Here is a 25837-nt window from a genome sequence, read left to right as displayed (position 1 = left end):
TACATGGTCATCACTCAAACAACTGTCAAGTAAAATAAGAACACTATTTTCAGTTTACAAGCCCAGTGCAGTGTTGTAACAGTTTTATCAACCGTATTTCTTTCTCCCACAGATTTCCTCGAGAATCTCCGAGAGACACAGCGGCAGAGGCTACAGAATAAAGGCTCAGTGTCCCCGCCAGTGTCTCCGGGCCCGACACCCCGCCCCCCACCGCCGCTGCCCCCCAAGCCGACCCAGCGTGCCCCCCCTACCGTCGTCTGAACGCACCCCTCGCCCACACCGGCGCATGATCACACACGACTTCTACAAGTCACAACTTCGGGACCGAAGTAGCCGACCCACTGCTCACAAGACGGACGGAATCCGTCGGTAACTCAGTTTCTGACACAACTGAGGTTGATGAGCCATGTCGGCCTCCTGCCTGGACTCCAAGTCAAGGATTGTCGATATATTCGAACACAACAAACATTCTGAGTTAACATATCTCTGTAACTATAGTAAGAAGCTTTACACGGACGGGAATGTTCAAGGGATTGTGTAAATATAGCTGTTAGCGAGCTAATTCAGTAAATCTCATTATTTATTTAATGTACAAAGATTTTGCCATTGGATGATCCTAAAGACATATATGGTGTAGCGGCGATTTACATTGAAATATAAGTTTATCTGAACATCTAATAATGCGAGAATAGCGAAAGACATAATCGTAAAACCAAAGTGTTTCTGTAACTTATATTGTAATGTAAACGCCTGTACGAAGCAAAGATCACGTAAATGTAGCTATAATAATGTACATTAACATTATTCGTATTAATTTTGGTGCCTTCCATAGATATAAGACTGCACTAACCTACGATGGATGGGAACACTGGAAAATGACTCTTTTACACAACAAGAGCATTTTAATATATCATTAGTTCATTGTAAATAAAAAAATGTAAAGAAATTGTTAAAAAATATATATTTTATATTGATATTCATGAATGAATTGTATGAAATAATTATTAGACTGAATGAATGAACAAAAAAATATAATTTAAATTCATGATTAGTTCAAAACATGACTTTTAAATCTCGTATTTGGAATCTGTTACCCATTTTATGAATGTATAAGAATTTTGCATTTAGCCCCAAAACCCAGTGATTTGTACGTCGAATCAATAAAAATGGCAGTTAATTTTCATGTTCATAAATAACTTTGTATGTAAAGACTATTTTACCTGGCAATAGTTAACAAGACAGGAAATATTTTAATGTACACAAAAATTTGTGATGTTTTATAATTATCTTAGAGCTGAATGTCCAAAGTCAGAGAGATATAGTAACATTTTTATTCAGCGAATGTCACCTAAATATTTCTTGTCTTTATAACTTTGTCAAGTTTAAAATCAGTTTGATATTCCTACTAACAGAAAAGTTTGCCCAATAGTCAAGTAAATAATTTATTTAGAATAACGCGATGTTTCGCTGAGAATAGATTTTATTGAAATAAAATGATTATTGATAAATTTTATTGGTTTTATTTGTTTAACTTGTTAATACCTTCTGCATACTCCCACCACAATAAAGATTTAAGAAAATGAAGTGGGTGATAAATATTGCCTTAGGTTGGACTGATCGGAAATAGGAACCACTAAAGGCACAGATAGAATGGTCTGATATAATCGTCATGGACACTCCTTTTTTACGAAATAAATTGGAACATGAAAAAGTTATAGTGCAGTTTGCACTACTCTATGTGCAGTTGTGAGTGACCAGAACAACGCCATCTAGCAATCTTCTATGTATGTAAAACGCTTCGTTATTGAGAGACTGCCTGATGGGCCGACTGTGCGTTACAGCCGAAACTACTGATCGTAGAGCTGAAATTTGGCATGTGTCCGTTGGGAGGTGTAGGCTAAGCACTAAGAGATGATTTTTGGAAATTTAACTAATATGAATCCTCCTCGAGAACGGGAAGGATCGATGCATTAAAATCTCTATCTTTAAAAAAAAAATTTGATAGAAGTTCGGCACAATGACTGTTGAGACCCGGGAAAGGACATAGGATAGTTTTTATTGCTAAATTTCATAGGAACGTATAAGTATAACCTGCTGTTGGATTGAAATAAAATAAATTCAACTTGTTTCTGAATCTACTTTGCTACAGCCCACAATGTAACTTGCAATAGCCTAATTTAAAAACCCAAATTCTATCAAAGTCGTTATTCAACGCGGGCTAAAGCTAATCCAGATAATAAAATAGTCGAAGAGTTGCCAGGTTGATACAACTTTCGAACAATAGATGGCGTGGACACCGACTTCAGTACCTGAAAACTTTTCAACATGCTAAATATAAAGACGAATACTTTCTGTGCAAATATTCCACTACTGCATAGAAATATCTTCAATTACATTCTCCCTACAGTACCTCTACCATGAATTTACAACGATAGTTTTTGTCAATACTCGATAGCGAAGGCGTAAATTTTTTGTATGGCAAATTTTAGTTTCATAGGTGACCAGTAGAGGCGTTGTAAAATTGGACATACAAAAAAATTACGTCGTCGCTATCGACTATCGACAAATACTATTACTTCAAACTTATGTTAGAGGTTTAGGAAAATAAAAACTCAAAAACGACTGTACACTACACTTTATTTATATATCTACATCTCATTTATCAGCGACGGCGGGCGCTGCAGGTTTAGCCGCAAGTTCAGGTGTTGTGGTCGCGACTACCGGCTCTGTAGTCTCTGTACTCTCCACTTTGACAATCTCAGGCTCTGGTTCAGGCATGATCCTGGTCAATTTGGAAGGTTCCTTAGGCGGAGTCCAGTCAGGGATGATCTTATCATGGATGCGCCAAGTTCCGTACAGATTGGAGAGATGTTTCTCAAAGACTATGTATTCTAGAACGTCTTTGGCCAAGATCTCGCTGCCGTGTAGAAGGCGACCGAATCTGTCGTACACTGCAAGCTGCTGGCGCGTGTGGAAGCGGACTGTGACCTGGAAAATATATATTTGTAAGCTTATATTATGAATAAATATACAATAACACTAGATGTATAATTTCTTTAACTTTCTTATGTTTTTCTCTGTCATTTTTTAAATAATTTGTTGGTTTGGATAACCAATTCACCCAATAATATATTTGAGCATTGAGCTAGTGTGGTGAATATTACTAAAATCTTCTCTGTGTGAGAAGGCATTTGGTCAGCAGTGGCCTCTTATAGGCTGTTGATGTGACGTGATATACAGATAAATACCAGAGTTCAGTTGAGGTAGAATTTCTCACATTCATAATTATGTCAAAAGATGTATGAATTAAGATTTAGTTTAGAGTAACAGCGCGACAATCGCGTGTGTCGCGGAATGCTGCTTATAAATATGAGCCTCTAGCATGGATAGAAACTTGTAAAGTTCCTCGTCAAATAGTTACTTGAGTAAGCCGATAGTATAGTAATTAATTTGGTATCTCTCACGAAAGTTAATATAAAATTAAAGATTTAGTCTGATCAATATCATACTAACATAATAAATTAACTATCTACAATCAGGCTACTCTATTTATAGCTGTCTAAAGCAACAAACCTTATTTTAATGTGAAAATTGTCAAAAGTTAGAAAATAAAGGCTTTATTATTATTATAAAGCAACAAACAAACCTGTCCAAATATGTTCTCCTTGCTAACAACATCAGTGCATCGAGCATGCACCACTCGCGGAGGCTCCAGTGACTCAATAAACTTCCACCGGATAGTTTTCAGATGAGAATTATGTCGGAACTCCGGATATGCCTTTTCCGTCACATAAGTTCTTAGAGCCCTCTTATCATCATTTGCGAGACTTTCATGAGCTTTGATATAAGTGTCCTGAGCTTGCAATACAAACTCCTTTTGATCAAATTCCTCTTCAAAAGATTTGATTTTCCGTATTGCCATCATTGACTTTGATTTCTTCTCGAGAAGTTCCACAGCTTGCTTGGCACGTGTGGTAGAGACGAATGAGGCTTTGCCATCACCTTCTGGTGGGACGTAGGGCTCAAATACACCACCTGTAATTTTACAATATTTATAATTTAATAATAATAATAAATCTTTATTCGCCGAAATATGGTACAAAAAAGGTGGTAACAGGTAATTATGTAGCTAAACACATTTCGCCTTCAGTAGGCATGCGAAAACTTAAGAACTTAAATAACCCTATTATTACATATAAAATTATGTTCTATACTTAAAAAATTCTTCTAGGGTATAGAAGCACTTTTCAATAAGCCAGTCTTTTAATTTTCTTTTGAATTTCGTGGTAGGTAGCTCTCTTATTTCTCTAGGAATATTATTATATATATTAATTATCATCATTGAACTATTTTTCTTATGTAAAGTACTTCTACATCTTTCCATTTTTAATTTTGTAGGATCCCTCTGTTTAAATTTACAATTCTCACTAACCTTAGGATATAATTGAGGATAGTTTCGTACAAACATACCTATCTCTGCAATGTATAAGGATACCACTATCATAACACGTAATTTTTTGAAAAGTGGTCTGCACGATTCTATTGGACTAACACCGCATATAGCCCTAATACATTTTTTTTTGTACAATGAACACTTTATTTATATCTGTAGAATTACCCCAGAGAACCAGACCATACCTCAAAACAGATTTCACATAGCCATAATATGCTGTGAGGGCTGTGTGTGTGTCAGCACTTTGTCTAAGTTTCTTTAATGCATATACAAATCTATTTAGTTTTTTACATGTAGTGTCTATTTGCATCTTCCAATTACAGTTTTCGTCCAATATTAAACCTAAAAATTTTACACTCTTTTGTTTTGATATTTCCTCACCATTGTATACGATGTTAATCTTTTGTGGCACTTGCTTATAATTACTGAATTGTATAAAATTAGTTTTTGACAGGTTTATTTGTAAATCGTTAACGTTTAGCCAATCAATTATTGTGTGTAAAGTACTGTGAACTATTTCGGTTTGCCCTTCCTTACTATCTTCCGGTATTATAATTGAAATGTCGTCTGCAAACAATTTAGTACATAATACAAATTTTTATTTTTATTTAAATGTTAAAATGATTAGAAATATATTTTTTGGAAATGGAATTAAATCTTATAAGAGTGACCAACAATTACAACTTATTGGTTGAATATGCATCTTTAGTTATAACATGAGCGAGAATATGTTTTATTTGCTCTGCAATTGATTAAGTTTGCATCATTACCTGTAGCAGAGAGGTAAAAGGGTCGCTCCATCCAGGGTCTTGGTGGCAAAATGCCTCTCTCTTTCATCTTCTGCCTGATTTTACTCGAGCTGAGTGAACCAAAGTCCTCATTTGGATCCGGTAATTCCACCTTCAGGTATTTCTGAGCCCTCTGCTTCTTAAACTTTGGTATATAATGTTTAGTTGTAGTGGTACGCGACGGCTGTGTTATAATTACCGGGACTATGCGTAGAGCGCCCATCTGAAACAGCAATATCATTTGTATTGTCCAGCCATATGATCTGGTTTTGGAATATCAGGTTACGTTTTAAGCACAAGTTTATGTGATAAGTAGTGCAGGGAACACTTAATATTATTCTACTTGAAGATCATGGTCTTGTACACACAATTAAACTAAGCTATAGGAAAACATTAATATTTTCAAAAAATACCTTTGAAATCAAAGAGTTCGCCATCGTTGTTTTTTAAATAATATTCGGTTGGTTAGTACCAAAAGAAATATATTCGATATTATCTAGTTAACGAAAACTATTGTCCATTACATTTCCCACATTAATATTTTTTTCTTTCAATAAACCAATTTATTTTATAACCTAAAATAACAATACACTGACTGACAGATGAAACGAAACGTATTATAGATAACTTATAAAAAACAGTTCTTCAAATTGTAATAAAACAAATTTTGAAATGCAAGATAAAATTTAATTTTAGCTTCATTTTTTTATTTTATTCTTATTACAATCCATTCTAAAATATCTATAATTTTTATTTTGCGGGAAGTAAGCATAAACGAATACCCGTGCTCGCGCAGGTCATATGTTTAAAAGTAAAAAATGTCTATGGTGTTTTGTTTTTTCTGCCATTTTTAGTCAAATACTTTCCATTCAAATTGTGATTTTTTAATAAAGTGATACAAAATTTATCAAATTTATTGTGTCGTCTTTTAAAATATTTTTATTTTTATTAAACTTTAGATTGTGCTGATATATGACAATATTGTAAATTTCTATTGTTTTGTCTTTCGAAGCATTTCTGTCTCTTCGGAGCGTAATACGTGCTTACTTCAGTTATTTTACATAAATATAAGTAAATCTCGTAAACAGTCCTAATTATATTGTTTGAAAGGTATCAGCATAATACTTTAGAAAGGAAAAGGCTCCGGCAGATTTGAATCGATCGTCGCGACTCAACCGGAAATCCGGCGACTCCATAGTCCACACACGTTGTCTCTAGCACAGGGGAATAGAGATCGTCGCAGCGTTTCTTTCTTTTCTGAACAGGCGCAGTCCTAGAGAACTCGCAAAAGGAGTAAAAGGCTCCTACATAACCTGTCAATATGTAAGTATCAGTGCACATACTACTTTGTAGCGTGTCGTTGCTTTGTTCGATATTGAGAATCGTGAATCTAAACTCCTTGGAGTCCTTGCTGAGTCATAGCCAGGTGATCTCGTTATCGGGTTGTGGAATATTCCTTCTGGAAATTGATTCAGCAGTCCCGATTTATTAGAAGTAAGTGAAGCGTATTTGGAAATTTGGACGCCATAACAGTAGGACGAAGGGTCGAGCCTGGGGTTGCGTGGCGCACCGCGGGCGATGACCTTATAACGGAATGGACCTTTATTAATTGCCACGTGTTGTTCTTTTCAGCAATATATTGTATGAGTCAGAAGGTAGAAAAACCAGTATTATCGGGTCAACGGATCAAGACCAGAAAAAGAGGTAAGTGATTTTTTAACTTGAAATTTGGACACATGCCCAGATTCCTTGTTTGCGTCCCGGGTCAAGTTATTCGAAGTTAGCTAATCTTATACTGGGTGGAAGACGAGCTAGGGGTATAAACATCGAGTCGTTAATTTAATAACGCTCGCCTTGGCCGTGACATTGTACTGGGCATTAATTTCCTAGCCATGTTTCTTTGTAGAACGTTGGCAATCGTTGAGGAAGTAGGCCACATGCTGTAGTTTCTCAAACAATTACTTACTCTGCTATTCAATTAGCACTTGATGTTCAAGTATCTGCCCACTCAAAATGAAATTGTATTTTCCAGTCATACAATACATGATTTTTCCAATTTCATGGAAAACACTTTGTATTGTATTTTGTGGAGTACATACTTTGTCATTCATTTGTTTCTCTCAAATACCTACTTCAGAGTGTGGTATCTACTTAATATTCTTGGTTACCTAATCATTTCATCAATAAATCAATGGATGCTCAAAATAATTTGGTAATCATCAGTTCAAAATGTTTTTGTTTTAACTTAGATATCTATAATTTTGTTATTTACAGTCAAATACATATTACTCATCTGTATCTTAATCTAAATCAATAACTTTAATAATTTTTGTAGTTCTAAATATTTTTCAACGATTCTTGTGTGAACATGATTCAAAATAATAACATAACAACTAAAATAATACAACAAAATTATCTACAAAATCAATTTTCATAAGTTACAAAAGAATTAGGTTATGTGTGCATGCAAGGTTTTGTCATAGACAAGCCAATTATGTTTAATAGACACATCCTTCTACTTTTATTCTGGCATTGACAATTGATGTATTCAGCCTACAGCAACTGGCAAGTTGTGGTATTGTGACCTCAATCACAATAGAATTTACTTTCTCTTGGCAATTTGGAACTGTAAAATGTGACGAACCACTTTCCATGGAGAATTGAGCAGCAGAAATATTTTATACTGTTTTCTGTCCTATTTACATTATAATTTTACTAATATTTTTTAAATATTTATTGATATAGATTTTCCTGATATTCAAGGCAGAAATCAATACATTTTATAATTTAAAAAAATCAATAGAGGGTCCATTAACTCTTCAAAGTTTTGATCTATATTTTCCTTTGTTGTTTATTTCCTCGTGTATAAATTAATCCATTATATCCTTTGTGTTGTCATAATAAGCTTACTCAAGTTTTTAGTATAATTAAACATCATGTCGTTGAACTTGAAAGTTCAGTGCCTTTTGACAAAATACCCTGGTTATTTAGCCATGCTATTATGTATGATTGATTTACAATTTGTTCAACATAACATACCCCAAATAAGCAGTTCTATAGATACCTATAGTTTATTGATAGCAACTTATATTTTACTCAGATAGCAACAAGAGAATACAGCAATGCCTCAGCTATTTACAACATTAAAGAATTCATAAAATCGTAATGATGTCGCGAGAATAAAATAACTACATCCAATAAAAAAAAAAAATAACAATAAAAACGTATTATTTACAATGAGACGAGTTTTCCACTGTAATTTACAAAGTCATTTTAATTGTGATAATGTCTTTGAAGTGTGACGCGTATAAACTAAATTGCTGGACACTCGCAATTGTTAAGAGTGGCCCTTGTCTTGACAAATATAGCTCGGACTTTGCACTGGACAACCGCACGATTGTCCTGATCTAAAAACATCATCATGTGTGTCTATTTATTTTGTAAACTAGCTTTTTGACGCGGATTTACTTCTATATGTAGGTAATAATGAAAGCCTTTATTTATTCAAGTACATGAACGTAATATTTTACTTGTTTAGTGAGAATGACTTCATTTTTAAAACTTGTCACAATGTAAAATCTTGCGACTTTTATCTAAAATCCTATTCCTCTGTTTTGTTTTTTCTTGTATTTACGCATATTTTTTGTGTCGTCCTCCCGCCTACGATGCTATCTCTTTTTTTGTGTTATCGTGAATATCATTCAAATGCGTTGTCTATGGTCCCATTTTTTTGTACAAATACGTCTACGCCTCCCTGATCACACGTCTTTTGATCCATTTATAAGGTTTTTTCTCATCTGAATAAAAAGATACCTTCTTTATTCCAAAATGTCGTTAATGTAATATAATAATCCATCGTATCTTCCTCTGGTAATTAAGTTATCAAATACAAGCAATTAAACATGTACTCCAGTCTGTAACACCCTTATCTTAAAATGAATCATATTTCCAGAAGACTTTTTCATTAGTTGGGTACTTATTCTGAGTCATTGTATTTTCGTTGTTTATTTATTTATTCATTGCACAATGTTTATTATCCGTACAATTATTTTATATATACAGATAATTTATATACAAAACGTTCTGCCTGCCCTTATCCCCATGTTTTATTCCATTCTCTTTCATAGCAACACAGCCTTAGATCGTCCTCTTAATTCCCTTCCACATTTAAAATATAAATTTAATCAGAATCACTATTCAACAAGCAATTTTCAAATATAATCCAGTAAAATCAATTTCACCAAAATGGAATTCGGAAAAATCATGAAAATGTATCCAATAAACGGTAGCAACTATCTACCTTCTGTAAATAAAAGTTATCTAGCCAATTAGAGTCAAGGGACCGAGCCAGTCCGAATGAGGTCAACCTTCCTTCGCTGCATAAATTATGCAAACTATTGCAGGAATTAGCCGCTCCGTACCTAACTTGATATTTCGTTATCTTACTCTAACGTTTTGTACGGCTAGCATACGTATAGCTACGGTAGTTTATCTATCCTAGCTTCACGCATCGTGTGGTTCGATCTTTTGAAGAAAGAACCTATCTTAAACCTTTGCGAAAAGGTCTAATGTTACTATGGAAGACCACATACATACATAACCTCACGCCTGTATAGGTAGGCAGAGAGGAACGCCAATGGTTACGATTCTTACACACCTCTTTCTATCTCGTCTCTTTGGAAGACCACATTTAAAGCTAATTTCTTTCCTAACTCTATATTTTCACACAAGTCCCTGTTACTGTCCTAATGTTCTAGTTGGAATACGTGTTGCGTAACTAGTTTGTCCCCATTTATCCCGAATTCCCAAATAGGAATGTAGGGTCGAGAACATTCGCTCTGTAAATGACGTCAATCGTTGCATTGGACACAAATATCATTCCCAGCCGTCGTTGAATGCCACTCATTTTATTCCTACACACTCTTTTACTCCGTTATTTCAACTTGAATAAAGCCTTCTAAAATGTTGTAGTAGGGGTTTCTTCCACAAAATACTAGATAGATAACTATTTTCATGTAGGTATTTCTTAACAGAAAATTCCATAATTGTATGGGTTTTAAAGATGTGGGTAATCGACCAAGTCAATTCCCTCTGTATTTGTATTTAAAATCTACTGGCATAGTAAAATTGTCCATTGATTACACAATTCATAGAACTAGTCCATAAATGTACTTATAATGTAGTACCTTCGTACAGTGTGGTAAACAGAAAAACTAGTTGCAGCTCGTTGTAATTTTGTTTTGAATAAATAATATCGACGTCATCAGTCCATATTATTTATATTCGTTTGTAATTTTCCTGTTGACATCCAACCGATGTTTTCCTCTACTTTACAATGGAATTACGATTGGATTTTATACAGAACAAACAAAGATCTCAAAGCTTTGGTCTTACAAATAAGTCAAAGCAAAGTAGGTAGCTTATTTCCACACAGCAAATATCTTCCTTTGTACGGAATCTTGGAATTTTAACAATGCTTACGTAATTAGAATCCTTGAGGAATCAGGTCGCTTGCTCAACTTAGCTCTCCGCGCCTTGAGGCGACACAATTTCTGGAAAGTTCTGAATACATTTATAAGTTTTTGACACAATTTTATTTAGTAACTTTACTCATACAATCGACCTTCTTCCCTTTTGAAAAATTTCAGTTAGTAGTTACGAAGAAAATCCTTTATTGTCTGCAATATCTAGACTTAAATAAAATCCAAGTCTATTTATTCTACGCGGACAAAGCCGCGAGGAACAGCTAGTCTTGTAATATAGGTTATATATTTGAGGCAGGATAACGTCGCGTTCCCACACACGTGACGGTCCCGGCCGTTACAGCAGCGTTCATGTAAGCCTCGTGCAAACATCTGCTCAAGTTATTCACAGTTTACGACATCACTACCTATTCGCAATTGTGGGAAATGTTTCATTATTTAACTAAACGTGTAGCTTTTGTGACTGTTCCTTCTGCCAAGTCTGCTAGTTAGAACATTGGTTCCTGAACCCCTAATCAAAAAAATAGTGGTCTCTAGTACTACCCAACAAAATAGTGGTTTTACTAGCAGTATTAAGGTATATCACTTTATATAGATGTATAAGTATATACTACTACTGAGTGCCATTAGCAGATCAGTTGACGCGGTCTTCCGTAATATTCCACTGACGGACGCTAACAAAACGTAACGGTACACACACTAGCGGTACCATCCGTTCAGTTGCCCGCTTATAAGGAGCTTTCCAACTGTACATCAACTTTTTTATTTTATTTTTACATGCAACATAAGTCGGAGTTAACGACAGCTGCCGTTTATCCGAATATTCTTCCAGCTATTGACATATTTGTTTCAATATGCTCGGTTTAAAATGTTCTAATTGTCAAGAAGACATCTGCTTACCTCTTTTGAGATGAGAGGTGATGCTTCAAAGTTTTACCGGTTGAGCAACACTGGTTGGCCTTGTTTCCACGTTAACTTTTGGTGATCATTGGTTAAATTCTTTGATTCATTATTTGGGATTGACTCACGAGGAGTCACTGAAATGATTCATGAGAATTCGAGGTCGATCGATTTCGAGGAGTTTTTGAAATTCATCTCCAGCACGATTGGTGCAACAATTCACCCACTAAACTCAACGCACCCACGTAACAGGAGAAAATCCTATTGAAGGGCAACTTTTGTTATTAAATATTACTCCGAGCTAGAAGTAGGGATTTCAAAAGAAACATTAAAATATTTCCACCTGGAAAGGTACTGCCGACGTTTCTTACTTTAACAACTGTTCAGGGGGTAAACGGCATGATATTATAGGTACGCATTAAATATTTGTATAAACTCGTCAAAATTTTCCTCTACAGTTTACGTTTCAGACGAGTTAAGTTAAACAAGTTGGTGGATCGTTGCTAAAAATAGCACTTGTGATACCAAATTATTATTCGCAACTTGTCCATTTTAGGCACGGAGCGTGATTCTGACGAACCTTTGACGCTAGTGCCTCGGCCTTTTAACTCGACCGCCGAAACTTTTAATTATAAACTGTTTAGGAGTTTCCAAGATTTGAGCCTCCAACAATTTTCGTAGGCGTGGTTAATTGGACTTTTTTAATACTTGCTTATGAAGAATTTTTTGAGGTAATATTAAAATATTAAGTAATCCTGAAGGCCAATCCTTAATTCATGGGAATAATATTGTTTTAATAGTATTTTTCTGGATAAAAATGCTTGTTGCTAAGCCAAGCAATTTATTAAAATATGTAAGTTGTAACTAGGTCTGTGTTACACCTGAATTACATGCCGATTTTATCATTTGTTATCGTAAGACAAACAAAACGAGGAAGTCTCGTAAAAAATTCAATGTCACGAAGTTTTTCTACTAAAGCAGTCATGTTTCGGCTTACTCTAATAGTAAGTAACACGATTGTAATGTAAAAAAATATTCGGTAATAAAGTATTTTGTAAATTAACCAGAACATGTTTCAGTTTTTTCTGTGCACCAAATGGCTGCACTTTATACAATATTAATCAAATAAAACGCAATACCTGTACATATGTCTAAAATTCCTTATTTAAAGCAGAAATTCAACAAACTGACAACAACAATTCTCTCGACAAAATGGCTTCTCGTGAAATTAAAACCGGAATCGGTAAAAGCTACTAATTTACATAATAAAGCTATATGTACTATAGAGTTCGCATACATAACCAGCCGACATTGGCATTGGTCAGACTTATGTAATTTCAAAAGATACCAAATGACGAAAAATGGCAAGGCCAAACATTTACTTCACTGTAGATGTAGATAGCTAACTACATACTATTTAACAAGATAACATTTGAACATGATTATTTTTGAACAAAAAGTTAATTATACATTTTAATCGTTAATCTTTCTTAATAATTGTGTCTGCAAACATGTGTTTAAAGTTGGTTTCTAGGTACTTTTGTAATTCGAAATTATTTTTACATAGAATCGCCGGATAATCAGATAAAATGCAGGACTTGTTTCTAAATAATCAATTGATATTATTTCTTATAATAGATTTTTTATCTTCATTGTCTTGCGTAACCTTCGTCTTTGCCCATGTAATCGAGATTTCGCACCTCCATGTCAAACGCACGGATGTACAGATTTTTACTCGAAACTCCGCAATTGTTCTAATTTTGGCACATTGCCATATTTATGTCAACAAACAGCTTGTTGTTTTGTCCACCAAAATAATTGTTTGGCTACACATGAAAATAATGTAACATAGTGGCTGTTTTTGTTATAAAGCGATAGGTAGACTATACACGGCTCAAAAGAAGTATATAGTTAATTATTATTTATTTGATGACTTTGCCAGAGTAATCAATGCATGATAATCAATTAAGTTATAATAATATGTCGTGACACTGAGACACAGAAATTATTAACTTCTTTATTGTCTATGCATGCAGACCATTAACCTTTTCACATTCGTAACCCTAGTAGATATGTGATTTATTAATTTTATACCAAGTGAAAGTCATGTATAATGAACGTAGCGCGATAAGCTCAGACCTGCTGATCCCACGGGTGTAATAAATTAGCTTAATGTTAGAAAGTTGGCAACCTTTGTGGGCCCATCATTGCTATCTTATGAGCATTGTCATGACTATGGGAGGAGCTTCTAATCTTTTGGTTATAGAAGGCAAAGATTCCATTTCTTAACTTATAAAATCTTAAATTTGAACTATGTCTAATCTACCAAAATATGTATAAAATAAGTGAAGAGTTTCTTAGAACACCACTACTCCATAAAAATGTTTCTTTTGTCAGCTATGTGAATTCCTCTTGTTTTTTACCCGACTGCCAAGGAAGGGTTATGTTTTTCGCGCGTATCTTGTATGTATGAGCCTAATATTCTTTATTACCTCATTTCTTCGAAACGGCTTGATGGATTTCGACAATCGGGGTATCGTTGGATTCGTCTTAATTACCCAAGTGTTCTTAGATATGTGACGTAAAACAAAAACCAAGATGGCGGCCGTGAGGCGCCCTAGAAAGAAGTAAAAAAAAAATTTTTTTATTTGCTACAATATGGGTATCAAATTAAAGAGCTCATCATGAGGATTCCAAAATGGTATATCACTGACATATAGAAAAAAAATACTATGTGCAATTATGTTCTTTATTATCCAAACTAAATACTCGTATAGGTACTATGCGACGCGATTGACTAGCGGTTTCTAAACTTAAAAGTGAAAAGTGATAATAAAAGTACGTCTAAACTAAATTATTTACAATGAATTTATTTATAAATAAAGGACTAGCGACCCGCCCTCGCTTTGCTGAACGTTAAATAAGGAATCATAGCCCATGCAACGCGTCAACTGTAAAGACCGTTTTTTGTCTAAAACTAGTAGAAATTTTGAAACAGTGTAAAGAGCAAATTTTATCTTCATTTAATGTAGAAAATTAATAGACTATTTAAAAGGATAAGGATTAATACTATTACGGACAAAAACCCCTCACAATAAAAAATATATTGAAATTACAACATTTTTAGACAGAACACATAGCCGTATTATAACTAACTAAAAAGTGTTAAATAAAAATAAATTAATTAAAAAAATTAAAAAACCCGACTGCATAAAAAACACTTTAAATAAAAACTGAAAATTAAAAAACAAGCTTAGTCTAAAAGTGTAGATAGCAATACACAAAAAATAATAATCTTATGCGAAACATAATTGAGTGTAACAGTCGGGACCCATTAAATAAACTAGACTAAAATCATTCAATATGGGTCCCGACTGTTGCACTCAATTATGTTTCGCATAAGATTATTATTTTTTGTGTATTGCTATCTACACTTTTAGACTAAGCTTGTTTTTTAATTTTCAGTTTTTATTTAAAGTGTTTTTATGCAGTCGGGTTTTTTAATTTTTTTAATTAATTTATTTACTATGTTGTATTATGGTCAAGGGAAGTTAATTGATGTTTTACTTTGTTAACTAGTATAAAAATGTCTAGTTGTAGACTAATTATTATCATTTTTGTTACGTAAGTGGCGCCACTAAGTACACGTTTAACAGTAGTTTTTGTCTCCTATCAGTTCCAACCTTACAATGATAACAATAAGCTTAAAATTGCTTCCTAAAACGCAATCGTTTGCCATTGGCTGATACTTTTTTTAAGGAAATTATCAGTAAACTGGCCAACCGCCTTACTATCGCACCCACCCAAAAGTAGGTCGCCAAGATAACTTGAAATCAAAGTAGTCTTGGCAAATACTCGAATGGAATCACAACTACAAAGTTGTAGTGTTGTAACTTATACATTTTGAGGTTAAAATCATTGTATTAATTACTTATTAATATATGGAAATTGACGGGTAAGTTACAAATTGATTTGTAGTTCGGGAACAATATCGTTAGCCTTAATGTCTATTGAACAAAATATCATTTTAGCTCGATAATGAAACCCAATATGTCACGTGTGCCAAGGCGAGGTTTATACGGTTTTCTGGCATGTTATCAAAATCCTATCCTTTTTCGTTACCAAGCGTTTTATTCAAGGCTCGCACAGCTAAGCTAGCATTTTCCGAATCGAGGGCACCGTCCAATCATGTAACTTTGTGGAGACGCCAGCACATCGTCCTATCTACAATATTTCAAGTTGGTTTAATAGATTTTAACTTTATTACAAAGTGATAATATTGAAAATTTATTAAATTGTCAAGGGTAGAACGACCTATTAATGCTGCATAACCTAACCCTTTCCTTACTGATGGTTTATCGTCACATAATTACGTGTTTAACTTGAAATATTTTGTTGTTAACCTTCTATGTCTCCTTTTTTCCAGATGAGAAAGAGAAGTACGATCCGAACGGCTTCCGCGACGCGCTCGTGCAAGGTCTGGAGCGCGCCGGCGGTGACCTCGACGCGGCGTACAAGTTCTTAGACGCGGCTGGCTCGAAACTCGACTATCGGCGCTATGGCGAAGTCATATTCGACGTGCTCATCGCCGGGGGGCTTCTGCGTAAGTTACTCTTTGATTACTGCTGGGTAGGACACCTCATTATGATCTTCCAGGGTATAATGTGGTGGTAGTATGAAACCTATACAAGTTGGAATTGGTGGCATAACAGCTTATTTTACTGTCATCGATAACTGAGCTGTGATCATTTAGCATGGTATTATAACAGCTTATTTCACTGTCCTAAGGAACAGCAATGCATTGGTCATCAGTTATTGCACTGTGATCATTGTCAGTATTTCTTATTAGTAAAATATTTAGAGAGGTTGCTTGCTACTGGCTAATCAGGAACTCATGATTAGCAGTAAACATTGTGGGACTAATGAGTGATAGTATAGTTATGATGATAAAAATCTTTATAATATTAAGTTAGTCAATCATAATTCCTACCTTCAACAATTTCACATGATGAAACACTTGGCTAGAGTCCTGAAATAAATGTGGACAAAACCTGTTCGTTCGTTTTTATCTCTGATTTATAAGCAATACATCTTATCCCATCACTGGTACCTATACTTTATACTAATGGAGCTCTATCTCTGCCAGTCCCCGGCGGTTCGGTGTCGATGGACGGCGAATCCCCGAAGACTAACACCTGCATCTTCACCGCAAACGAAGACATGGATACCATGCGAAACTTTGAACAGGTATGTTAAGTATTTTTGTCGTTATAAGTAGGTTTTTGTAGGGATATGTGCATTTATTGTACCCTAGTACTATGGAGAACACTAAATAGCTTAAAGAACTGTCTAAGGAACGTAATTACTTGTAAATATTGATTACAACTATTTACAAAACACCTTTTTTATTAATTTCATCCAATTTATACCTAAACATTCTTATTTTCTTAGAATCAACTCAATATACACACTTAAATCTGTTTACATGATGAAAAACATGGCTAGAGTCCTGAACACTTGTGTTGAGAAACCCTTTCTCGTTCGTTTATATCTGACATCGTGCTCTCTCATGAATTAGCACATACTCGCCACACACAGGTACTAATGCAGTAAATAATTGTTTGCAGGTATTTGTGAAGCTCATGAGACGTTACAAATACTTGGAAAAGATGTTTGAGGAGGAGATGAAAAAGGTAAGTTATACTTGTTTACTTCAGAAAACTTGTTAAAATGATAATTGTACTAAAGAAATTGACATGGTATCCTTTGGTAAAATAATAAGTTGGGCAGTGGTATGACAGCAGAGTGAGATACATTTGTCACTATCTCTTAAACTAACCGTGGATGTCGTATGAATCGACTAGCGGCCAGTTTCAATAAACCTATCTATCTGTAGATTCGCCTACTAGAGATAGAATTTTGACACATTTTGTATGGAGCTTATGTCAAAATACTATCTCTAGTAGGCAAATCTACAGATAAATAAGTTTGAAACTGGCCGTAAGAGATGAGATAGCAGCACTCTCTGATAAACCTGAATCTTTTGAAACTGTTTCCAAATACGGACTGTCAAGCATAGAGTTGATAGTAAACTCCTTACGTAGATTTTAATAATTGCTTAAACTCACGTGAAACATTAAAGTTACTATCATGAGTTGGCACCCAGCCAAACTAACTTGCAATATAACTACGATATCCAATCAAGTTGGAATCGATTTCACGAAATCCGACAATGTATCTACATCTACACAGCCATTATTTTAAATTACCTGTCACTAGTCGTACCTGTTCTCGTTCTAGTTATACCTAATTATTTACGTCACTACCAGTTATCTACGTCATACTATATCTACCTACCCGTTTATCGACGTCTCTTGGGTTTATATCATCAACTGGGCAATAAGACTTTATTGAATGTTTTATGTCAAGTTGTGGTCGAGCATTGTGGCGGGCCACGCATTTGTGGTGTCTGGTGGCGGCTCTAATCGGACGTTATGTCTGTTCGTTTGTCCTGTACCCCATAAAAACCTGAAGATTGTGGTGTATTAACCAGGAAGATGATGGAACGGGCAAGCCCACTTCCATGCACTGCTGGATATAGGCCATAGCAAGTCGCTGAGTATGATATTCAGAGGTATTAATATAATAATTATATTGTTATAGGTGCTGGTGTACCTCAAGGGTTTCGAGCCACTGCAGCGCATCAAGCTTGCTCGTATGACTGCACTATGGATCGGTAAGTTTCTTACTTTACATAAAATATCCAGTTTTTTTACGGATATTTTGCTAATAGTCAATAATTTCATGTTGGTCATATTTATTATCTCCGATTAACCTAGAACACGTGATTCTATAGGACACAGCTAGTTATCATACGTTACATGAATATTGTGAAACAATATTTCACTTCTCTTTGCAAGATAGGACATCTATTTCAACTCTGACACTTAAAGCTTTCGTGGCTCTTGTACAAAAGCTTCTACTGTCGTGCTCATGTGCGCGAGTTCGATCCCGACCCACACATAGCTCTTTTTGAGAGAGATTGCACACGATTAGAGCCATGTAACGTCTACTGCGTTGCGTGGTGTCCAAGTAGTGCTATAGAAAAGTGTGGCCGTTCAATTAGATCGTGTTTCTATACGTGACCTAGGTGTGGCTGCACGACATTTTTTGCAAAAAGACGAATATGTGGCTTTGAGTTAATAACTTGTTTTTTGAACAGAAAGATTATTGTTAAATTAAAACTAAATAATATTCATCAAGATTGATGAAATTTTGTTAATATGCAGGATTTCTTTTATATTTTCATTGTGTCATATTGACGTGAAAAGTAACGTTTTGTAGCTTATTAAATACAATAATAAGTAAAAGTAACCCCTGATTCTATACTAAGTAACATATTATGTAGTAATTATGTAATAACTTCATTTATTTGTTACCATTATTAACACTTGTTCTATCTGTACAGGCAATGGTTGCGTGCCACCGTCGGTCCTGTTGGTGTTGGTGAACGAGCACTTGCTGAAGGACAACCTGGCGCTGGACTTCGTGCTGGAGGTGTTCGCCACCGTGAAGGCGGAGCGAGGGGTCACATCCCTCGTCACCGCACTCAAACGGGGGCAGCTTGAAGGCAGGTTCGTGTCACAATCGATAACTACATTTTAGGATAGTCCAAACCTGTATTGAAAGTTTCAAGTTAAAATGTTACATGTATGTCTTGGGTAGTGATTGCTGGAGTAAATACCAAACAAAGAGATTTTTTTCTACTTTCATACTCAGATCAGATTACTGTACCAATTATTGTTGGGTTTTCTCAGTTTTTGTTTTTTTAGCATTCATCTGGATTCTGCAATAGTGCCTGATTTTACGCCATTCCACATAATAGTCTACAATTTTGTGGCATTGTCGCAATTCTAGTCTAGTATGACTACAAGTTTCAGATTAGTATTAATAAACCTGTGATGCTCCCTTAAACATCCGGACGCATTCTCAGTAGAATACGTTCTTCACAATAAGGGTAGAGCAATGAAACATTGTACTGGCTTGTCGTACTATTGCGACATAGTCATTAATGCTGCTACATTCTCTTCATTTCATTATTCGTAAACCGTTTCTTAGTAGCACCTAGGATAACACCTTATGTGTACTATTAGTGTTAGGTGTCACTTATAGAGGGATGAGAACCAAGATGTCGTTAAATGTCACCTATATTAGCTTAGGGGTTCCTTAAGATTTAGGATAGGTTGGTGATAACAGGCATTAGTGACTCTGTGTATCCAATATACTCTCGTATGTTATAGGCTTATTTATGAAAGAGTTGAGCAATAACCTCGTGTTTCCACCTCAGACTGTTGGAGTTCCTGCCGCTGAACCGTCGCAGCGAGGACGTGCTGGCCGCGTCGTTCGCGTCGCGCGGTCTCGGCGAGCTACTCCGCCTGCATCGCGCGCAAGCCTCGCAGGAAGCTCGCCGCGAGCTGACGCAGGCGCTGCTGGACGAGCTGGCCGAAGACAAGCCCGTGCGGGACCTCATATCGGACCTGCGCGACATGGCGCACAAACACTCCATTCCTGAACACGAGGTCGTCGCTATTGTGAGTACCATGCAATTTTTATTGAACACACACATACAGTTATACACAAACATAGAAAGGTTTATTCTGTGCTTATCACATGAGTAGACAAACATGTTTATTGATGAGGTACAACCCTGAAAGTAACCCTGACGGCGCGGCGCCAATGATTAAAAGGCAATAGGATATAAAACGATATGACTCACCCTTTTGTTTCGTCGTAAAATATATATATTCTTTTCAGTCTCTCTGCCTTAACAAAATCGAATTGCTTGTGTTTTCAAGAACGTATAGTTCTTGAAAACAAGCAATTCGATTTTATTCCATTTAAACACACTTCTAATGATGATACTCGATGACGAGTCGTAGTACAACTAGAAATCGTTTCGAGCTGGTTCAGACTGAGTCTTTCGGTCCGTTCCGTGCTTGTCTCGACATCTTATTGTACGGTGACGATGTGGCACTCTGATTTAACACACAAACAACCTTACACCCTTACGATAAAGTTCAGATTTCTAATATTTGTGAAATGTTGTACAGATTTGGCAATGTGTGATGTCGCGAGGCGAGTGGAACAAGAAGGAGGAGTTGCTGGCGGAGCAGGCCGCCAAACACTTGCGTCACTACACTCCACTGCTGGCTGCCTTCGCGCAGTCCGCTAAAGCTGAAATCGCGTTATTGACTAAGGTATGTATCACGCTGCTTAACTTCTTTTTTTTGTGTCCTGTGTCGTGGGTGTGTTAACTAATATACAAGTTCACATACACATGCCATCCAGACCCGAAACAACAGTTTGTGGATCACACAATGAGTTGATCCATTCAGCAGCCAGTTGCCAGGCACCGCCAACTTTCTTGCTCCTAATACCTTTGTTATGAGGACACTTTTCTGAAATAAATACTACAGAATACAGCTATAATAACTTATTTATGTTCCAAAACTTTTAATTTTATGACAAAAAGATCATTATGTATTCATGATATAAAACAATTCACTAACCATTGAATGTTGTCGCCCACCAGGTGCAGGAGTACTGTTACGAGAACATGAACTTCATGCGAGCGTTCAGCAAGCTGGTGGTGATGCTGTACAAGACCAACGTGCTGTCCGAGGAGGTGATCCTCAAGTGGTACCGCGAGCCCAACTCCAGCAAGGGCAAGATGATGTTCCTCGACCAGATGAAGAAGTTCGTCGAGTGGCTACAGAGCGCCGAAGAAGGTGAGCTACAAACTAATTCGATAATGTAATGGCGCGTTTACATTAGGTCGGTCGTAGGTCGGTCACCGAAGGCGGCGGCCGCATTCGTTTTAACAGAAACTGAATTAAATAGGGCTAAACCGAATACCTGTTTATATTAGTTGGTGACCGAATACGGCCTGCAGCCGAATACGGTCTAACCGACTAATGTAAATGCGCCATTAGAATTAGGGAGTCAAGACAGATACTAGACGGATAATGGTTGCCATTTTTTATATCTTGACAAATTGCACAACATTACTAAATATCGTAGATTGGCGCCTGTTACATCTTTCTCTTAATTGATTTTGGAGTTAGTTATGACAAATAAAATGATTTTTATGTAAGGAACTTAGGCTTTAGGCTTGTTATTGGATACTTCTTGCAATGATGGCGTCTTAGATTTAAATCGTTGATCAACTGGAACCCAGCTGGATATTACTGAACTGGAAAAATAAACAAGAGTGGTTTTTCTAATTGTCTTTTTTCTAATATTACAGAGTCCGAGAGTGGCGAAGAAGAAGATTAGATTAAGAGCAGCGAGTGAGACTGACAACACAAGGCGCCGTCCCACCATTGAAGCATAATCACAGCCCGCGCACCCAGTCCGACTGCCCGACCGACCGACCGACCGACAGCCCGACACATCCGACGCACGGGGCGGCGCTCCAACCGACCGACAGCCCGGCCGTCGCACCTACCAATAATAATGTACCATAATATAAGTCATATTGTTAACACAGGGCGACCACACGGGACAATGTTTTCTACAACTGTATATTATTCATTTCTAAATAACATGTTGATGAAATACCATATTTTTTATTCAATTTTTTTAGTAAAATTCAAATAAATGGTGGAAACCAATTCGGTGTTTTATTGTGAGTCGGGAACTAGTTAGTTCCTAGTTTTATATAACATGACACCGGATTTTCCCCCAAAAGAGTGCAGATGTACATTCCAACACTTATTCACATATATTTGGTATTGTTAGAAAACACCTCAATTGAGTAGAGAATTCAGAAAAGCTATTAAAATCCAGAATAGTATTAGCATAACAAAAAGTAACTTCATGAAATTGTTAGTACTAGAAATATTGCAAATTATTAGTATATGTATAAAATGATTCAATTAATATCACAAAGAAAACGAGAACTCTAAAACAGGGTAAATAGATTTGAGGACTGAATAAATACAGAAAAGGGTTTAACAGTAAATGGTTGGGAAATTGTTCTAGTGTCTATTCATCCCTCGGTTTCTATTTACCCCGTTTTACAAGAATTGTTTCCAATAAATAGGTAGGTTAAATTGTTTTCTCAATATATTTAGTTCAAGAAATTTCCATAAACCAAGTATTTTAGAGAGTAGTAAGAAAATAACTGTCGTTCCTTCTTGCTTAACTTCAAAAGCCTGTAACAAAGCAAACATATTACTGACCAATATTATTATAAAGTGTACACGTGTTAGTAAATAATAAAAGGATTTAAAATGGAACACATTTTCTCATTTCGGACGTTACAAATAAGTTGTTGTGAACCAATCTTTGTTACCAAACAATAAGGGACCTTGAAACACCCCAAATTCCGTTACTTATACAAATTGAGAATAATCCAGAGACGCCATGATGCAAATTTGAAAGGAACCAGTACCCCGTACCTAAATTAAAATATTTATTTCGTAATAACGTTGAATTAACAAAAGCAAAGGAAATCGTTGAATGGCGATCTTGTTTTGCGCAGTTCTTGGATCGAGAAGGGGATCAAACTGGTTATGTCAGTTCCTGCGCCATAGGCCACAATGCGTGAAACTTATACAGAAATGTACCTACCTAGTATAATTTGTCTTAATCGTAAACTGCCTAAATATTATTTCACTTCTAATTATTACTAATCAAGTAAATAAGGGTCTAGTAATTTTAGTTTGATGAACAATATCAGTATATGCGCCTTAGTTTAAAATAGTAGCAAGTTTATGTACTACGTAACGCTAGTCAATATAGAAAAGTGGGTAGTTACACGGAAACAACTTTCTTAGTAAACGGAAAGATAAATTATAAAATCACGATAACACTCCAAACGAAACAACAGAAGATTATGAATGTAGAAAGTAAGCTTCAATAGACTGAACAAATGTGTAGTTTTTTGGAACAATATTGGGAATTAATTATTATGTTACACGTAACTGTTGTGCCAATAACATAATAATTAATTTAGTATATCTCACGAAAGTTACAATAAAAATATTGGGAATGTAAGTAGGTAGCAGGGTTGTTGCGGATGCTGATTTTTTCACATCCGCGGATGTGGATGCGGATTCCAGGGGGCAAACATCCGCGGATGCGGAAGCGGATCTTTACAAAAATCTTAAGTTTTGGGAGAAAAATTTAAAAGACAAGCAATAAACTTGATATTCACAAGATTAGCAAACGTGCGCGTCGAATCTTGTCACAACACAACACAAAAACCGACCAAGTGCGAGTCGGACTCGCCCATGAAGGGTTCCGTAACAGCAAATAGATGACATAATATAAAAGTTGTAAAATAACTTGGTTTTACATAGTGTTTGTATGAACGACAAAGTTATATTTGCGGTGTTTGAAAATGTTTTTTTTTTAACTATTAATGATATCTCATTTAAACTAATTTTCGTTGTTAGTTTCCATTGAAATCTGGCTATATTTTATACCAGCATATATTTTTTTAGTTTTCTCACTCTCTTATTTTAAAAGTTAGAGGGGGGGGATACTTATTTTTCCATTTTGGAACCGTCTAACTTTCAAACGATTGATTTTGACGAAAAATGGTTTTAGGCACTTTAACGTCTTTTTTAAAGACCTATCCATAGACACCCATCACGGATATGTTAGCTGAAAATTTTTTTTTAAATCAGTTCTATGTATGGAGTGCCCCCCTTTAATTTTTAAATTTATTATTTTTATTTATATTATTTATTTCAAAATTCCAATAGCGGTTAGCGGAATACATCAACCTACAAAGTTTCAACTATGTAGGCCCAACAGTTTCGGAAATAGACGGCTGTGACATACGGACGGACAGACAGACAGACATGACGAATCTATAAGGGTTCCGTTTTTTACCATTTGGCTACGGAACCCTAAAAACAATAGGTAGCGAGGCGAGGCGCCTCACCGAATAACTGACATTGAAATTAAAATGATTGATTTATTATTGGTCAATTAGCACGAGCGCGACTCGCCGGACCCACCCCTTTCTTTCTTGTCCTGACCTGCAACACATTCGCATCCGCATCAGCTCCGCATCGATTTTTGCGGATGCAGATGTGGATGCGGATGCCTAAATCGATGCGGATATTCCGCATATGCGGATGCGGATGCAGATATTCGCAACATCCCTGGTAGGTAGGTAGTTTTGCAAACCATCTCAAAATAAAATAAATCCTGATTGCGTAATTTTCAAGTTGTTCGTTTTTGAATATCCACCATAGACAAATAAAGCAAGGGGAGGCAACCTTCCGGAGCATTCAGCGAGACTTGTTTAACGGCCATAACATTGTCCCAACGTCCGTTTGTTTAGCCCCTCGCAGCCCGCGGTCCAAGGACAGCGCGGCCCGCCTAGCCAAGGTCACGTCAGGTGATGCCAAAATGTACACGTGTTAACGGTTTTATACGAATTTGAACTATTTATTACGATTCAAGATGAAATAGGGCGGAACAAGAGCTGTGAGTCTGCGACCCTTTGAAAGTTACACGTGCGCACTGCGCAGTATAAATATATGCTTATGGGAGAAAGGGTTAAAAGGATTTACCTACTGATGAAGATCATCAGTCTTTTAACCATCCTTTTAACCTTTTATGTAAAATTTTGTAAAAAAAATTAAGTTGCGAATACTTTTTTTAGGATTATGGCACCGTATCTACTACACTAAACTTAAATAATAAATATTCTCTCCTTCTTAATAACTTAAATAATAAATATTCCTCGTCTCATTTAACAGAATTCACTGACGCAAAATTAGCAGGAACTCAGAAAATCATCAACCAATCATGAATATGAGCCTCTAGCATAGTTTGAAACTAGTCGAGTTCCTCGTCAAACAGTTACGTGAGTAAGCCGATAACATAATAGGTAATTAACTCAGAAAAAATAGAAAATCCCAAAAAAAAACCTTTACTAGTAACTTGGCAATCACTGGACCAATGAACGAACAAAACTACAAATACAAATATCTTATGATTCAGGTTACCGGTGAAAGGTAACAACTTAACAAGTAACGAGTCTAATTTCCTAATTTAACAATCACACTAAATAATTGTATTCCCACGCGAATAACCAACAATAGCCAATGAAAAGTGACCGATTGACGGCAGGTACCCATTATGGTTCGTGATAGGTCAAATAGAATAAACTGCTGTTAATTGACGCAGTT

General features: G+C 35.8%; 3 protein-coding genes across 7 annotated transcripts in view; 2 read left to right on the top strand and 1 right to left on the bottom strand.

Moving 5' to 3' along the window:
* The window catches only part of LOC118277919 (regulator of G-protein signaling loco), a 109440-nt gene extending 107932 nt beyond the window's left edge, over positions 1–1508 (top strand). For all 4 annotated transcript variants that reach the window (XM_050700387.1, XM_050700388.1, XM_050700390.1 and 1 more), the window contains one exon: positions 113–1508. In XM_050700387.1, the coding sequence (XP_050556344.1) occupies positions 113–261 (149 nt within the window). In that variant the 3' untranslated portion in view covers positions 262–1508. The remainder of the gene's footprint in view (positions 1–112) is intronic.
* Positions 1509–2620: 1112 nt separating this feature from the next.
* LOC118277918 (probable 39S ribosomal protein L45, mitochondrial) lies at positions 2621–5823 on the bottom strand. The gene is made up of 4 exons (XM_035596936.2): positions 5655–5823; positions 5224–5464; positions 3647–4035; positions 2621–2988 (listed from the first exon to the last, which is right to left on the bottom strand). The coding sequence occupies exons 1-4, from the start codon at positions 5676–5678 to the stop codon at positions 2656–2658; spliced, it is 987 nt and encodes a 328-aa protein (XP_035452829.1). The 5' UTR covers positions 5679–5823; the 3' UTR covers positions 2621–2655.
* Positions 5824–6300: 477 nt separating this feature from the next.
* LOC118277949 (protein krasavietz) lies at positions 6301–22297 on the top strand. 2 transcript variants are annotated; one of them, XM_035596983.2, is made up of 11 exons: positions 6301–6564; positions 6874–6945; positions 16051–16227; positions 16771–16871; positions 17252–17317; positions 18288–18360; positions 19093–19258; positions 19972–20215; positions 20735–20881; positions 21217–21412; positions 21931–22297. In XM_035596983.2, the coding sequence occupies exons 2-11, from the start codon at positions 6885–6887 to the stop codon at positions 21957–21959; spliced, it is 1260 nt and encodes a 419-aa protein (XP_035452876.1). In that variant the 5' UTR covers positions 6301–6564; positions 6874–6884; the 3' UTR covers positions 21960–22297. The 2 variants fall into 2 exon arrangements, with proteins under 2 accessions (XP_035452876.1, XP_035452877.1); XM_035596984.2 differs by having other exon boundaries at positions 6557–6735.
* The last annotated feature ends 3540 nt before the right edge of the window (positions 22298–25837 follow it).

This window comes from Spodoptera frugiperda, chromosome 18 (assembly GCF_023101765.2).
Source record: "Spodoptera frugiperda isolate SF20-4 chromosome 18, AGI-APGP_CSIRO_Sfru_2.0, whole genome shotgun sequence".
NCBI classification, from domain to species: domain Eukaryota; kingdom Metazoa; phylum Arthropoda; class Insecta; order Lepidoptera; family Noctuidae; genus Spodoptera; species Spodoptera frugiperda.
The sequence above is the reverse complement of the archived record's forward strand: the minus strand, read 5'-3'. Positions and strand labels throughout refer to the sequence as shown.

Excerpts from the sequence above, each read along its gene's own strand:
- LOC118277949 (XM_035596983.2), top strand. The coding sequence starts at position 6,885 with ATGAGTCAGAAGGTAGAAAAACCAGTATTATCGGGTCAACGGATCAAG. Across the intron at positions 18,361-19,092 it reads TATGACTGCACTATGGATCG|GCAATGGTTGCGTGCCACCG; the intron begins GTAAGTTTCTTA and ends CTATCTGTACAG. Across the intron at positions 19,259-19,971 it reads CGGGGGCAGCTTGAAGGCAG|ACTGTTGGAGTTCCTGCCGC; the intron begins GTTCGTGTCACA and ends TTTCCACCTCAG.
- LOC118277918 (XM_035596936.2), bottom strand. The coding sequence starts at position 5,678 with ATGGCGAACTCTTTGATTTCAAAG. Across the intron at positions 4,036-5,223 it reads CTTTTACCTCTCTGCTACAG|GTGGTGTATTTGAGCCCTAC; the intron begins GTAATGATGCAA and ends GTAAAATTACAG. Across the intron at positions 2,989-3,646 it reads AGGAGAACATATTTGGACAG|GTCACAGTCCGCTTCCACAC; the intron begins GTTTGTTTGTTG and ends TATATTTTCCAG.